Genomic DNA, 17901 nt, shown 5'->3' on the forward strand with positions numbered 1-17901 from the left:
TTTCAGTCTTCTTATACTTTGAATTAGAATCAAGTCAGAGATGGGACACAGGAGCTCATCAGGTAAAAGTGTCAACATCAGTACTAATAAAACAGATTGCAGAATGAAATTTAGATCTGAAGGCAAATGGACCTGTTAATCTGTATTCAGTCCCCAAATTTACTTACACCTAGTGATAGGCAATGCTGGAAAGCCATAGACTTCCTCCCGAGAAGCACGCCATTTACAAAACATGGTTGCAGAGAGAATATAACATGTCCTGAGAATCGTTCTGAAAGAAAGAGTATCAGAGATTGATGAATGTGGGTGCTTATTTCTTTTTTCTTATCTAACAATTAGACAACTCACTGTCTTTTTCTTGGAGAGGAATGAGTTATAAAGTAGAGAGAGAGGTCACTAGTACAGTAGTTTTCAAACTGAGATCCATAGTAAAAGTTACATTTTAGTTATGACCTCATACACATACACACACGCTCACACACACACACACACACACAAAACAGGTTTCATGAAACATTGCTTATACTTACCATATTAATGCACTCTAATATTTTATATTCTATTTTATTAAAATAAATGATAGTCATGACCTTTTAAACTGATTTTATGTACCATGAATGGGATCAGTACAGTTAACAAACTTAAACTGACTTTAGTGGATGTAGTCCTACATGAAAACATGAGCCAGGTGTTAGACGTCCTTTTGTTTGCTTATAAAATGATATCAGCTTGGTTACTCACAGCTTGGTTACCTAATCATTAAGGGATGTTGTGCAGTGCCTAACTTGGGAGAGAGAATTACCTATAAAGACACTGGTTAGAGAACATGAAATCTCAAATTTATTTTCCCTTGCTTTTCATTACTAAGAAAGAAACTATATATAGGATTGCCTGAAGGATCATTCTTTTCTATTCTAGATACTTGAAAAGATTTTCCTAGATTAAGTCAGGCCAGAAAAGTATATTCTTGTGTCATATTTTTCTTTGCTTTCATAGAATTTCTTGTGCTGAAATGCAGTTAGGTGTTATGTCACTGATCATCATGGAAGGAATGACCCTTTGTCACTCACTGCGATTTCTTAAGGATGTTGTTCACTCTTTGAGCCTTTTTTATAAAGACTCCAAGGAGAATTTACTTTTTGCTTTCAATATCAGGAATAGTGCTTTTTCTTAGTACCTGGTTTGTTTTCATACTAAGGATACTGTGATTCTTGTAATGGATCATGTTGCTCTATTTGTTTTGACAGCTAGAAAGTAGAGAGCTAAATTTTTGGCCTACACTTATAGGACCAAATCATGTACAGTTTCTTTACTTGACATCATTATCCTACGTTTTTTTGGGAGGTGAGGGGCCCTCAGCTGTTACTTTTCTGTTAGTTCTAATTTTCTCATATATTTAAAAAATCTTATAGTTTTTTAGGCCTTTTCAGGTCTATTATATATTTATATAAATATAAATATTATAATTTGCTACAGTTGAGATTAGATTTTAAAAGTGAAATAAACTTAATTGTTAGAATAGAAAAACAGAGTAAGTTTGTGAATTTGGCAGGTTTCTTGTGATTTGTTTGGTTTTTAAAAATTATATGAATAAGCATTTATTGTTAAAAGTGTTTAAATTTATTTTCATATCATGTACTATTATACTTTTAAAATATTTAATGTTTGTTGGTATCAAGAACACATATAATTTTGGAGGATAAAATAAACTGTAGATTTCCCGAATCCTTTCTGGAATGAAGTTAAAGACAAACTAATAGTAAATATTTTTGGTTATTTCCATCTAACAATGGTGATAAAATAATAAAAAGTCAATTTTATAAGTGATATGTGTTGGCCTTTTTAAGCATATAAAATCAAGTTATGTGCAGAGTATTTTTAAAACAGGGTTTAGAATTTCCTAAATCAATTTCTAAGTTTGTGGTTAGTGTCATTTTCTACACAACTGTGTTTTTAACCCATGCTGATCATGCTGTTGCAGATGTATTACACATTGTTCAAATGTTGCTTAAATTTGAAAGGACGATTTAATTCATTTTGATTTCTAATTTTAGTTTAGTCATTTATATAGTTAGATTTTTCTATTTATAATTTTATTAGCAAATCTCAGATCTAATTGATGCTATACATATATTCCAAATAGATTTAAAAATGATTTGAACATTATAAGAATTTAGAGTTAATCAGTGAAACAGAGTTAGAACATGGAGGTGTTTTAACAAAATACGAATTTCTCAGTTATAGAATCGAGTATAAATGTCAGCCTTCTTGTGAACTTGTGAATTAAAAAGTCACCCAAGAAATAGTCAAGTGGTCATTTGGTTAGAAAAAAAAATCGTTTTGGTTAGACAAAAGGTCAGGTATTTCAAGCAGTGCTGTGAGGCTGGTGTGAAATCTGCTTATAATAGAGCCTTAAAACTCTGCTCATACTTCTGAACATGATGTGAATAGCATGCAGAAATAAGAAATATGGTGAATATTGTTAGCATCACTATGGGAAGAAAGAATGTTCTCGGAAAACTATATTGTCAACCCTGAACTACTTTTGTTAAATAGATTATAATGCACACAACTTACATTTGTTCTCTTTGATTCAGGATCCTTTGAAAATTAGGAGAGGTATTTTAGATAATAATGACAATAAGGACTTGTACTGTGGCTTTGGAACTTTCTTGAATAATTCCTCAGTTCACAAAACTCACGTTTTGTGTCACTTCGTGAGAATATTAACATTTGTTCATGTCTAAAATAACAATTTCTATATTTTCTATAACATTAACAAACTTTACTAGAATCACTGATCTTAGAATGGAAAAAATATATGTATATACCTTTTACTCTTTTAACATGCCCCTAAATAGCTTCTGTGTGTTCAGTGAAACTTCTTAACATTTTAATCTGTTCTTACAGGGTTCATGCTTGAACCAGATCCAGAACATAGACCTGACATATTTCAAGTGTCCTATTTTGCATTTAAATTTGCCAAAAAGGATTGTCCAGTCTCCAACATCAATGTAAGTAGTTTTTCAAGTAGGATATGAATTTAAAATCCCATATAGATAGATATATACATATAGATACATATACTTACAGAATTATTTGTTTCATGACAAGTGGTCCGATAGTGTGTTTGTGATTAGTATTTTTGACAAAAAGTCATAATTGCCAGAAACTGTGTATTGACGTGCCCTGGGGAGCTACTGCAGACTTGGGGCACAGCAGGATATTTTTTCCTTTTGAGGGACACACAGTGACATCTGTTTGACACAGCACAAATTAGTATTATTAAGTTGTTTGGGCCTATCATTTAAACAAACAGAACTATTAGATCTTTAGTTGGAGAGGGTCATGAAAACTTGCTGAGGCACTAAGCACTGGGTAAACTGAAATAAGTTTGGTTACCTTTGGTGTAGAGAGCATAGGTATTGTAAATGTAGAGACTTGGGTTCAGATCTGTCTTTATCAGTGACTGATTTTGTATATTTTGGGAAGTTGTATATTTTGGAAGTTACAATGTTGTATACATTGTATAATGTCTATTTTTTTTTCCGTCAAAGTAATAATTATTAGGATCACAAATAGTAAATGTAAAACCCTGTGTCGAGTCCATGGAAGGCGATGAGTTGATAATAGCTAATAAATACTATTTAGAGGTTTTGAATTATATTCAGTCTGCATAGTATACCTAACTATGTCACATTAACTGTATGTGGCAAGTCTTTGCTAATTTTTAATAAAAGTCTAAACCCATCACTAATTTTAAGCCATTCTCAACTTTGTAAAGATCATTCTGGCTCTTGTTCTTATAGATGTCTCGGTATGTAAAACTTAGTTCATCCCACTAGAAAAATATGGAAGTTGATACTATTTCTTTTTGTTTTTAAGTCTCACTGTAATATATTCTCTGTTGATGCTGAAAATCAGGCAGGTCTAATATTATAGTCATGAAAGTAAATTCATTTGACATTTAACTGTGGATTTTTAGTTTTTCATTCAGCAAATATGCATTTGGGTGCCTACTGTAAGACAAACGTTCTATAGAGCATAAACAAGTCTTCTGCTCTTGTTTTCTAGACTTTTTACAAGCAGTGTCATGCAAATTATCTGCAGTATATAGAAATAGCACTTTACTCATATGCTTGGTGTTTGCTGCCTTTTCCAAAGTCATTTGGAAAATAGTCATTGATTTACAAATGTAATATAATCCTTCTTTTTATCCAATATTTACCTATTTGTAAAGTGGATATATGATGATGTTCTGTTTATTTTCCAAGGGATTCTGTGGAACATGAATATTGAAAGTGACATTTGTGTAGAATGAAGTGGTATTTGCAGATTAGATCTGGCAAATATATGTGAATATTTTGTAGGTATCTGAGGTGAAAGTATTTCACAGACAGTACTTTTTAAGCTTAAGAGTGTATCTATAGCATATAAATAAAACTTTCTGCAATTGAAATGAAAACCAAAATGAAAAGTTTTATTTTTTTCTTCGAAGAATTCTTCTATTCCTTCAGCTCTTCCTGAACCGATGACTGCTAGTGAAGCAGCTTCTAGGAAAAGCCAAATAAAAGCCAGGTAGGCAAAGCTGTGCTGAGATTTGAAAAGGCATTTTTTTAAAAAAGGGTATAGTTCTGATGTTTAATCCTAGCAAGTGTCATTGATTAAATATCATTTTCGCTTATACACAAAAAAAATGTGTGTTCCTTACTGCATGTGATGAGGAGCTTAGATAACAAGTACAAAAGAAGCTTTCTTACTTTAGGGATGGAGTTTGACATCAGTCTCACTTGAACTGCTCACCCTTAGCAATTAAGAAGTGGTTACGCAGCTAGTGATGTTACATTGGATCATTTTGGGGGTTATCATTATTTCATCACATGGGAACTCTAATTCATGAAATTTTATGTTTTGTGTTTGTAGCTGGTATGATTTGTTTTTAAGGAAAGAAAAAATAACAGGCAACTGTTTTAGAATATTCTAAATTTGTAATCAATTTTATATATTCTAATACATACTTAAAATATGTATTACTATGTATAATTTATCATGAATGGCTGTAGTACTTGTAAGACTGGTAAAGAAGTTTTAAATTATTGTTAATAGTTATTCACTGTACTGATAAGTTTGACTTGTGTTATGTATGTTAAGATGTGTATCTGATCAATGATTGAATTAATGATTGATTTTTTTTTCTTGCTTCTTTGAGTTTAAAACTTAAACAGGATTATATTTTAGATTATCAGACAGGTATAATATTGCAGTTGGGGACATTTCTTGGTCACAGCTTTTTTGGTACTGTATTTTACTCATGCAAAGATTTCATTTGACTGAAATACATAAAGTATATTTATTATGTACCTGTTGTTATATGCTAGATATAGATACTGTAAACCACAAAGTAAAAGGAGCAGTGTTTATTCTCAAGGAGCTCACATTCTAATGAAAACAGACAAGAAAAGAGTTACAACCTGATAGATACCAGGCAACTAAGAGTGGAGGAAGGGAAAGCTGGGAGCAGAGAAAACAGAAGGACAGAAAGAATCCTTTTGCCTGAACTTTTCCTTGAGGGATGAGTAGTCAGTCACCTGGAGTGATGGGGAGTGAAACTGTAACAGGCAGGCACTTCAGGCAAGAAGAATGGCCTTTGTGAAACTGCAAGGCTGGAGTGTGAGGGGACATAGATAAGAGGGGTGGGAAATGGTAGGTAGATGCCAGTCATGAACAACTTTGTTTATATGTTATGCTCAGAATTTGGACTTTGGCCTTTAAGCCAGTGAATTTTCAACTGGCAGTCAGTTCTACGATTTGTGACTTTGCTGTTAGATGTGTTATAATAATAAGTAATAAAAAATAATTTGCTATTTAGAGATTAAGGTATCATTTGTGAATGAGTTTGTTTAAAAAAATATACCATCACTCTAAAAAAAATCTTCATTTACTTGAATTTAAAATACTCTTTTGAGTAAGAGATGAAAGAGTAAAGTTGCATCTAACTTGCACGAATTCACTGTGACTGTCATATTTATGACGTAGCTGTAGTTGGCAGCTGCTGTTACAGTTGAGTGGCAATTATGAACTATTGTAGGACTTGTCAGTTCAATTTTATTTTATTGGTGTGTTTTTAATAATTATTTTGTCAACAATGAAATCTGTAAGAAAGCAGATATAGATTTTTAAAAAAACATGACTCAACTGAACAAGAATGATGTTTTGAATATCTTTTCACCATGACACAAAGTCATAGCTATACAATTATAACCTAATGAAATAGTTAATGCAGCTAAAATTCACAGTACTATTCATATTATGTCAAATCCGTACCTGACATTAAAAATTAGGTTCCTTGGTGCTTATTGGTCAATAATATAAATTTACTCTTTATTGATATAATCAGTAAAGAACTTGAAAAAGTTTAAATGTGTCTAAAACATAGTCTTTTTCATGTCAAAGGCTTATCAATGGGGAGGGGTGATTGGAGAAATCTTTAAATACCATTCTTTACGTGTTTTAGAGCTTTTATGAATACTGTCGATCTGCCCGGCCTTTACTATGTGGCATGTTTTGCTTTACTTCTTAAAAGCCCCTTTCTAGTTCCCTGAAACCTGCACCTGCTCTTGGGACTGTTAAACATGTGAGACTTCTGTGACTTGCATCTAAAAGTGGAAAAGTTGAGAATCACTGTCCTGCCAGATGGAAACACTGAAGTATTTTAAGAGGAGAGAGTGTGTGTTTTAGGAAGATTGCTCAGGTGATAGGAAGGAGGAGGAAAAGAAAGGAAGCAGAGAAAACAGCTTTGTCTATTGTAATAGTGCAGATGAGGCTGCACAGTAGTGTTGATACTAATGATTACTCAGTCTTTCCTTTTAGTCACGTTTGTGTTTTCATATTGCCTAATCTGCCCAGGCATTTTCTTCCCATTGCTTCATACAGAATGCTTCATTTCTTTTTCACTGTCTAATGAAAGCATATTTATTTTTTATTCTCCAGCGCCTACCTGAAGCCTTTCTAGCCAAATTAGGTAAAAAGGTGGAATTATTCCTCTGTGAAACTCTTGACAGTACTAGCTTGGCACTAATTATATTTACTGACTTCTGTTTTACTGCATGTTGATGAACATGTGTCACATCTTCCTAGGTATACTGTAAATTCTTTGAAGACTGGCTATTGTGCCATGTTTGCTGGATAGCAGTAATCGTATGATAGATGTTAGTACATGGGTAAAATTAGGTAGCAGTAGACTAAAATCTGTAGACCTTTTAATTTGCTTTTTGGAAGTTTGCTATGCTCATGTATGTTGTGAATCTCTATAGAGCAGTTTATAACAGGAACAAGGCAGGGTAAGGCCTGGCGTCTACTATCTTAATAAAGAATGGATAGACAGATAGAAAGATAGTGTAGAATATACAGTCCCCAGATTACTTGAATTTAGAGAATTCAGCACTGGTTTTAGTGCCATATCCGTAATTTGAACTCAGTAAATACTTGATTATCATTAAAATGAGATATAACTGGTTTTATATATATATATATATATATATATATATATATATATATATATAAATAACTTTATTGCCTTTTAGTTCACTTTTCCTGTAACTTGTACCATAACCCATCCCATCTAAAACATAAATGTTATTTTTAGAAAACAACACACGTATAATGTATTTCTACTATTTTCCACAATCTTTTGATTCAAATTCACTTCTTTTTAGAAAGATCGTTGAGAGGGCTCCCTCTTGTGGCACATACAGATATAAGAAAGAACTGTAGATGTACAGTTATTGTACATAGGACTTTCTCCAAATGCATGCAGCAGATACATATTTGATAAATCATGTATGCAAACTTTTCAAGTACCAAATCATTTGAAAATGTGCTAAGGGAACTTGGTGAAGAGATTTTATGTCAATCATGTTGAAAAGTAAATCAATAACTCTATTAAAAAGTACTTGAAGTTTTTGTACTGAATTTGTAGAAAAAAATAAGTTGATAAATATATAAGTTTAAGATTTTCCCTGGCTTTTAAAAAATTTTTTTTGGAAAAGAAAATGTCTGTGTCTTTTAGTGTCTCTTGTTTTCAAACCTATGCTTACCACTTTGACCTCCTGTGTCTGTGGCCTAAACTAAGTCCTAGTGGGAAGAGTTTTATATGATTTCTATTCATTGTTGTTAAGTAAAGCATAAAGATCCAAGAAGTTGAATGTGAGCAGATGGCTCCACCTGCTGAAAATTTGGGCCCCTTTTTGTTTCACGTGCCCTAGAGCGCCATCTTTTTGTTCTTGGGCCTAGAGCCTAAGGTAAGGGAGGCTGTTGTTTGTATCTTGTTTTTATTTTTCTGACTGGTTCACAGAGCTGGCTCTTGATTTGGTCCAGAACCTTATGAGAAGGTTTATGTTTGTGTCTGCTACTTCATTTCCTTAAGAGCAATCCTATATTCTTTATCTACCAGCTTCAGTGGCAGACTGTGAATGGTAGCATACTGAGTTAAGGAAAATGGCTAGGTTTATTTTATTTACTTTCCTATCTTTATTAAACATTTAATACTTGGGAATGAGACAGGAAGAGGCCGAGAGGACTAATATCATCAGTAATAATTAAAATGCGTCTGTTGAAATAGATGCTTTATAGGACAAATAGTAAATTAGAAATACTGCCAGTATTTAGAATGAAATGTGTATTTTTCTGTTGTAGAATAACAGATACCATTGGACCAACAGAAACCTCAATTGCACCAAGACAAAGACCAAAGGCCAACTCTACTACTGCCACTCCCAGTGTGCTGACCATTCAGAGTTCAGCAACACCTGTTAAAGTCCCTGTTCCCGGTGAATTCGGTAGCCACAGACCAAAAGGTAATAGCAGCCCTGCCAACCTTGTCACCTTTACAGTTAGCTTAAATCTTATGGCTTGATATTCCTAGGAATATAAATTATTGGCAAACTTACTATTGTGAAGCATATAACTTAATGCTTTAAGAAACTTTCTACTGATGTCTGATAAAGTCAACTAGTTTTTCCTAAAGTTGTAGGCAAAAGTAGTAACATACTGGTAATATAGAAGTATGGTATAAAATGCTTTCAACTTGCTTATCCATAGAGTCATCAGCTAGTAAGGTTTGAGGTTGATAATAAAGTTCTAAGAGTATGGAAAATTCTGTATTGTATTGGAAAGGAGGAAGTTGAAACTTTAGCCTTAAAAAGTTATATGTCTTTCCACTGCATCTAGAACCTTGGCAGAGGCATCTAGCTTAGGTCATGTGGACATTACGACACAGAAACCTGTCTTCTCATCTGATTTTGAGATTTGTTTTTCTAATCTAAAACATCCTCAAAGCATTATGGTGCAGTGTAGTACCTAAAAAAATTTTTTCCTCAAGGAAATATCCCTAATATTAGCTAGTAAACTTGTTCTCTCATGGGTCTGGGGATATAACTTGAAGCCCCATCTTAAGAAAACCCTGTTTTGCATTTTATTTCATGATTTAGCTATTTTGTTTTAATTTTAAAATGTTTTCATTTAAGATGTTTTCAATTGGTATGCTCTAATGGTTAAGAGCCCACCAGTTTGAGTCTCGTGAACCTGAATTTGAGTTCTGTTTTTCCCATTTCTTAGTAATATATGTTATAAAAATTTTGGTATCTATTTGATAGGATTGCTGTGAGGATTAAATAACTGCTTAATATAATCCCCTGTCCTTATGAAATGTTAAATATTAGCTACCACTATTACTGTTAGGTGTATATTCAGGGAAGATAATGTTAATGTTACCTGACACGTTGCTGCTTACTCCTGTCATGTCACTCAGATGGGAGGATTGTTCCATGGAAAAGAGAAATTAGGGGAAGTTGAAGCCTTTTGTGTCTGTTTCTTAGCCTCACTGTTCTCTTCTGTAAAATGGGAATAACACCTATTTTTCCTGTTATAAAGAATAAATGACAAGGTGTGTGCTATCTGGAATTTTCTGTTTCATAGTAAGCATTTAGTGGTTTTTTTTTTTTACCATTTTGGGTTCGAGATCTACTAGTCTTCTCTATGATGTATCAATGCCCTCCAGCCAAAGACCACTTAGAACACACTTGTATTTGGATAAATTTGGTTTATTACTCACATATCATGGGAATCTGTGGTGGTGTCTCAGTAAGATGGAGCTTGAAAAGACTTATTGAAGGATTTGGGCTTGTTTTAGGTAATTCTGGGGGAAGCTTGAAGAAGGTGGGGCTTTGCTTTGGATTGAATGCTCTCAGGAAGCCGGGGGTATGATGTTATTAGGTATCTTAATAAATCTTACTTCTCTAGAAGGAGGGGAGCTAAAGTTCCAGCTAGATAGAAGCAGTAGTCAGCCCCATTCACCAGGACAGGGAGAGGTTTGGTCATTTTTGTGGTTGTTTCTGATTTTGTCAGGATTCAGTCCCCTTGTCCTGATCTACCATGGTCACAGGAAGCCTTGTCTGATGTTGGTGTTCTGTGAAATTGTTGTTTATTAGGAGAACACCAAGTCTAGCTGTGAGGGTCGGGCCTGCTCCTATAGCAGGGACAGCATTTCTTTTTGTCATGCTTCCAGCTTAAGTTGGAAAAATAATACTTCTTTTTCCCCCCCATATGTGCATCTTTTAACTTTTCCCCCCATTAAATATTATACAAGAAGTGACACTTAAATATATTCTTTTAAAATATTCAGCACAGTAGTTTTCGGGGAAAAAATGTAGAAGTCTCCGTTATTTTTTCTGTAGAGTAAACTAGCAATAAGTTAGTATGCTTTCTCAGGGTCCTTTTTTATGTTTTTGCATGTTCATATATAGATACAAATAATTTATGTTGTGTTTAGCATAAGTAGATTCTTACCATACATAGTTCTCTGCAATTTGATTTTTTTTTTTTAACTCCTACAGTTAGGAGAGCTTTGCACATCAGTGCATATAAATCTACCATGTGTATTTTAGTGGGTAGATGATGTTCTGTAGTGTGAATGTATCATAGCTTATTAAACCATATAGGTTATTTCCAGTATTGGTTGTTATTAAAAGTATTGTGGTGGACATCCTTATAACAGACTCTTTTGATTTCCATGTTAGAGTATTTTTTCTGAGGAAGATATTAAAAGGTATACTCATTTAAAATTTGTCAGATTGCCATCCAAAAAGACTTCAAAAATTCACACTCAACAACAGTGTGAGTGTCCTTTGATTCCTATCCTTGCCAACACTTGATAGTATTGGTTTTTTAGAATGTTTCCCTGTTTATAGGTGAAATATCTTTGTTTTTATTTTAATATTCCTGATTGATACAACCGTTTCAGTCTACTGGCCGTTTGTTTTCTCCTGGATTATCTTTTGTAATTTTCTGTGAGATTGTTTTGCTTTTATTTATTTATTTTTTTATTGCCCTGAAGATTTGATTTTTCTATATTCTGAGTATTAGTTCTTTGCTAAATATATTGTAAATATTTTCTTACAGTTTGTCTTTAATTTTACCGGTGATTCCACTTAACTTCTCTGAGCCTTAGTTTTATCATTTGCAAACTGGGCAATAATAGTATGACGATTTAATGATATACTTGAAAGCATTGTTTCCATGTAGGATTGCTGTGATGTTTATGATTTCTCTGGTGCTCTGTGGCCTTGGCTTGAGAACCAGGGAACTTCCTTTAGCTTGCTGTCACTAACGTGAAGTCACAGTTTGTGAGGTGAAAGGTGAGCCTCGTGAGTTATTTTATGATGATTACTGGTGTAACTGGGCTTCACTCACAGCCATAATGTTCTACGGTTAGACATCAAGGTCCTAAAAGACGAATAACGCTGAGGAGCTTAACTTTTCAGTACTCTACTGAGTGGGAAGAAATACACTTAAAAGGCTAATTAATGGTGGTTATGTCTGTGTGGTACAATTATGGTTTTAATTTTATTTTGCATATTTTTATAAATTCAAAAATAATTGCAGTCAACATGCATTTTCTTATAATTGGGAGAATTAGAATGTTACAAAACTATTTTCATAGAAGTGTGTTATATTTAAGGCCTAGGAAGTTTAAAGATATTGGTGAAAAAGAATCTCCCTCTCCTTCCTTGCACTCTTCCTCTTTTTCCCCCTTAGGAATATATAGCTGCATTTGAATTTATGGTAACTCATTGGAAGAGACTACAGAAATTATAGTATATCGCATTTCTTCTTTTTGATGTTGTGTGTCTCTTTCTCATAATTCCAAAGTTTATTTATAGGATTTGCCTTGGGTAAAATTTATGAAGCTTATAAATAAATATCCATTTAGGAGGCAGTATTAATAGATTCACTAAGCTAGCATTTATTGAGCATCTCTTACAAAAAAGATTCCTTAAGGCATTAACAGATCAATAAGTCATCATCCCATCCACCAGGGACCCTAGTTAGGAAATAGCCATGAAAACAATATGTGAGGGCCGAATGAAATGTTATAAACTGAGTGGAACTATTAGATAAAGGAGCAAGGAAGAGAGATTTGAGCTAAACTTTGAAGGATAAGAAGAATTGCAGTGGGTGGCAAGTGGCATTGTAGACGGAGAGAATCATATTGGCCAAGACACAGACCTATGCCAGTGTATGTGATAGTTGAGAAGCAAGAAAGAAAGGATGTGGCTGGTGTGTTGACAGATATGAAAGAAGTGTTTCTAAGATGTTGACTTGGGCAGAGTTGTACTTAAGATTACAGTAAATAATCCCTTTGGACTACATGCATATGGAAGTTTCTGTGTTACAAAATAAGGATATAAATGCCTTGGTAATGTTACTGAAATGAGTGTTTAGAAATCCAGCCATTTTGCTGAAGTCTTGAGTATGTTAACCTATGTTTCACATGGAAACCACTTTTCAGGAGCACCGAGACCTGGAAATGGCCCCGAGATTGTATTGGGTCAGGGTCCCCCTCAGCAGCCTCCACAACAGCATAGAGTACTTCAGCAGCTACAACAGGGAGATTGGAGATTGCAGCAACTACATTTACAGCATCGCCATCCTCACCAGCAGCAGCAGCAGCAGCAGCAGCAGCAGCAGCTACTTCAGGATGCCTACATGCAGCAGGTAATTCTTTGGTTACTGTGGATACGGGAGTAGTGTTGTGAAATTCATGTGGCTGTTGAGTATCAGGGAGTTCCCTTTCATACACTGGGCACCTTCAGTTCTGGGTCCAAGTGAACACTTTGCCCAATTTCCTGATTATTTTAGTTGCAGTCTGTGAGATTCTTAAGAATATTCTCTTGAGAGGCACCTGGCTGACTCAGTCGGTTAAGCGTCCGACTCTGGATTTCATCTCAGGTCCTGATCTCATGGTTTGTGAGTTTAAGCCCTGCGTCGGACTCTGCACTGACAGCACGGAGCCTGCTTGGGATTCTCTGTCCCCCTGAGCATGTTCTCTCTCTCTGTCTCAAAATAAATAAACTTAAAAAAATAACATTAAAAAAAGAATATTCTGTTGAAATAGATTGAAATCATGGCTTTATGAAGCCAAAAATGTTCAGTCATTGGACATTATGAATAAACATGGCTGTTTATGGTGAATGTTATCTTTTTCAGGTTATATTTTGAGTTGAGAAACAGATTTATAACGTTATTACTGGAAGGGTGATACTTTAGGCTTTCAGAAGTAACATTATCTTGGGATTTTGTTCTTTTTGCTTTTTTTTTTTTTGGCCAGGGTGAGAGAGAGAGAGAGAGAGAGAGAGAGAGAGAGTGTGTGTGTGTGTGTGTGTGTGTGTGTGTGTGTGTGTACGAGTGGCATTTAGAGTTGGAAGGGACATAGGAAAAAATGACCTTACGTTCTATTCTGCCCTTTGCCTCGTTAGGACCTACAAATTTCTAGTTTCACTAAACTATTTCAAATTTAATGACTTGTCACAATCATCCTTCCATCTTTTCTGAAATGTTTTTGAGCCTGTTAAACGCATGGCACTTCTCATGGATGTCTCATCTTCTGGTCTTGACTGATAGACCCAGAGCGGAACATAGTTAAGTAGACGGTGCCATTGGGTGGCCAGAAGATATCATTGAAGGGAAGATGGAGGAGATTAGGAATTTACTATAATGGGTCATGGACACAAACTAGGGTTTTCATTAATTAGTAAATGTGTTTGGGTTTAGTTTTCTTCCAAACATCCTTAAACTGTGCTGGGAATAGTTTTAGTTGAATCTGTTATGTTTCATTGATACTTTTGAAACCCAATTCCAATAAGCATGTGTAAGTTATAGTCCTTTACTGACTGTAGCTATTTTACTTTGGTATTTGGACCACTAGTACCCATAGTTATGATGTTAAAATCAGTACTAAAAAAAAAAGCAAAACAAAACAAAAAAAAACAACTATGGCACAAAAAAGGCACAAGTAATATTGATGAGTTTCTTTGTTTTTTCATTGTAGTATCAACATGCAATGCAGCAGCAACAGATCCTTCAGCAACAGTTTTTAATGCATTCAGTGTATCAGCCGCAACCTTCTGCATCACAGTATCCTGCAATGGTAAATGTTACATAATTTGTAGAAATTTCTGAGAATACATTCCAGTGTTGGAATTCACAGTATAAATGGTATTATTCAGAATTTAATTATTCAAAATTAACCCAAGTAGGTTAATGAACACATTTTTTTTTTAGTTTTATTTTTTATTTTTAAGTTTATTTTTGCGGGGGGAGGAGCAGAGAGAGAGGGAGAGAAAGAATCTCAAACAGGCTCTCCTGGCACAGGGCTCGATCTCATGAACAGCGAGATTGTGACCTGTGCTGAAATCAAGACTCAGACCCTTAACTGACTGAACCACCCAAGTGCCCAACACAGTTTCAACAAAGCCATTCGTGTGTTCCAAAGCAGTTTTACATTGGTTTGAACTGTAGCACCTGAATTTGGCACATTGTAACTGACTGATGGTATTTTTCTCGTATCTCATGGTATAAAGGAAATGATCTGTTTCCCATGATCTTTTGTCATATGTCTCTTTCATTTGGCACATATCTGTTGAATAAAAAAAGAAACCCAAAGGAAAATTGCATTTACTTCAGAGAATAGTGTGACTTTTTAAAAAAATTTTTATAGCAACTGCTGTTCTAGTGACTGTAAGCTACTCCATTGTCTTTTTCTTAAACTATTCAAATGAGGAATTTGAATCCTGCCAAGAGAGCCAGGCTTTACAGCTTTTTTTTTTTTTAATTGAGGTATAATTGACATAACATTATATTAGTTTCGGGGGTAAATGTAATGACTTGATATTTGTATATTTTGCAAAATAATCACCATAATACATGCAGTTAAACAGCTTCTTAAATAGACTTATTTTATCTTGCTGAGGTATTCCAGTAGCAAGCTGCTCCTTCATATATAAATTGTTTTTCAGGCTTCTGATTTTGTTGCCAACGTGAAAAGGAAGGAGCAGAGTAACTAGGTGCTATGCTGACTGTGCTTTAGTGACCTGGAGCAAGTGCTGTTTTGTGTAACAGGCGTTTCTTGTTTCAGATGCAGCAGTACCAGCAGGCTTTCTTGCAGCAACAAATGCTAGCTCAGCATCAGCAGCCTCAGCAACAGGCGTCTCCTGAGTATCTTACCTCCCCTCAAGAGTTCTCACCGGCCTTAGTTTCCTACACTTCATCACTTCCAGCTCAGGTTGGAACTATAGCGGACTCCTCCTACAGTGCCAATAGGCAAGTGTTTTTCCGGTGAATGCAAAAGAAATTATTGTGGAAGTGGGTGTACATGTGGAGTGGAGTCACTATGTGGCTCCTGAAGTACTCCAGAGTCCATGTCTCTGCAAAGTCCCCCTTTTTGTCTTACACGTCCTCTCTTTCTGTCCCTGTGCATCTCCATCCTTCCTTGCATTTCCATTAGTTAAGTCTGCTGATTGCTATTTGCAAGGTAAGGCTTAGGCAATATCCAGCAGCATTTAAGGCTAAGGAAATTAGTGGCTTATATGTTAAGACATTCTTTGTAATGTAAATAGAAACAAAACCCTGACAAGCTACTTTAATATTTTAAAAAAGTAATTCTTGTAGACAAGTTAATTTAGCTTTTTCTCCTTATATATTATTGCTTTGAATTAATTAGATAATATTTACCCACAGATTGCCTAATTTGGTTTACTTTAGAGAGGTACAAAAAATAGTAACATGTCATTTGGTTCTTTTTTAAGATAAGAAGTATAAGGTTATTGTTACTACAGCCTTGTACATTTTGGTATTGAGATACATTGGTTAGTAGTTATTTTTCCAGGATAATTCATATTGAAAACATTACAGTAAACTAAAGAACGGTGGCATAAATGTTTTCAAACTCAGATTTGAATTGGGGAGTGCTTCAGGATTTTGTAATGAAAAAATCTCTTGGCCATTATGAATACTTCCCAGTATTTCTGGATACATAGAAGGAAGTAGTTGTTAGAACTTTGGTTACTGGAACACTAAAGAAGTTCTCCTACAACACTATTTAAGGATATGATCATTAGCTGGGAAAAGGTATCTGCAAGCTTTGGCTAGGATTTGGGCATGAGAAATATCACTGAGCATGTCAAGAGAGGAATAAAGTATACAGTTTGCTGTAGTACACCTCCCAGCCTGTGTGTGTGTGTGTGTGACAGAGAGAGAGAGAGAGAAGGAGAGAAAGAGGGAGAGAGAGAGAGAGAGAGAACAAATGGATTTATTTTTTTATTTAAAAAAAATTTTTTTTTTTAACGTTTATTTATTTTTGAGACAGAGAGAGACAGAGCATGAACGGGGGAGGGGCAGAGAGAGAGGGAGACACAGAATCGGAAACAGGCTCCAGGCTCTGAGCCATCAGCCCAGAGCCCGACGCGGGGCTCGAACTCACGGACCGCGAGATCGTGACCTGAGCCGAAGTCGGCCACTTAACCGACTGAGCCACCCAGGCGCCCCCAAATGGATTTATTGAAGTGTTTTCCTAAATTAAAAATTGAGGTGCATGAATTAGGACAAGTATGCAGAGCAGGGCATAAGATCAGAGGCTGGTTTAAAGATGCAGATTGGTATTTGCCAAACCATTTGTTATTTGCCTACTTTGGTTACAGTTTTTTGATTTAACCACATACCACTTTTGTCTCTAATAAATTAATAGCATTATTGCAAATAATAGCATTAAAACAAATCATTTTAAACATATTAAAACTACTAAAATCTATGAAACATAAGTACTAATCTGTTACATTTACAAAAAAGATATACCTAAAAAATAAGTCCCCTAGGGATAAGAATGGAATAGTTTTATTCTTTATTAAAAATAGGATATTCTCCTCAGTATTGTTTAGTTTAAGATATTGATGAGATTTATATTACTTTTTTTTTACTTTTGATGTTAATGAGCATAAAAAATGTCAGTTATATCGTGTGTGTGAGCGTGGGTATATATAGCATATATATTACGTATACTTTGTATTCTAAAGGATTGCCAACCTTTGGAAACAAAGGTTTGCCACTGATGAGAATAGAGTCCTGCATTGAAAATCTGTAGGAGAAAGTTCTTGTTAGTGTTCCATTGCATGTGTACTATCTAAACTGATTAGTTATAAAGGACGATGAGTATCTAAAGATATGAGGCCCAGGTAAGCATGCAGGGTGCTGAAAGCTATGACTTGTAGCTCACATAGCATTGCCTACTTAAATCTCATCTCCAGTGACACTGTTTATAGAATCACAGGTGTGATGTGTTTGGGAATTTTTTTTTTTCCTAATTTCTGTGTAACTTTAGAAAAAAAAAATGGTTTATCATCAAAATCCTCTGCATACTCCAGTTTGGGAAATATTGAATTGGATATCTGTGAAAGTGCATAAGACTCGTTTTAACTCCACCCCTGTGAAATTATGTATTGAGGGAGATGGGAGGTTGGAGCAGGAAAGGGTAATGGTTAAATAGGTAGAAACAGTTACATACTTGGCAAA

The 17901-nt window shown here is 34.7% G+C and overlaps 1 protein-coding gene across 4 annotated transcripts in view; it reads left to right on the top strand.

Annotated features, from left to right (window-relative positions):
- The window catches only part of BMP2K (BMP2 inducible kinase), a 133501-nt gene that overhangs the window by 82832 nt on the left and 32768 nt on the right, over positions 1-17901 (top strand). For all 4 annotated transcript variants that reach the window (XM_047091984.1, XM_047091982.1, XM_047091983.1 and 1 more), the window contains 6 exons: positions 2911-3014; positions 4499-4578; positions 8695-8855; positions 12848-13053; positions 14387-14485; positions 15473-15657. In XM_047091984.1, coding sequence (XP_046947940.1) covers positions 2911-3014; positions 4499-4578; positions 8695-8855; positions 12848-13053; positions 14387-14485; positions 15473-15657 — 835 coding nt within the window. The remainder of the gene's footprint in view (positions 1-2910; positions 3015-4498; positions 4579-8694; positions 8856-12847; positions 13054-14386; positions 14486-15472; positions 15658-17901) is intronic.

The sequence above is a fragment of the Lynx rufus genome, unplaced genomic scaffold (genome assembly GCF_022079265.1).
Source record: "Lynx rufus isolate CCGP_SWC_20201006 ecotype Redwood Valley unplaced genomic scaffold, mLynRuf1.p SCAF_3, whole genome shotgun sequence".
Classification (NCBI taxonomy): domain Eukaryota; kingdom Metazoa; phylum Chordata; class Mammalia; order Carnivora; family Felidae; genus Lynx; species Lynx rufus.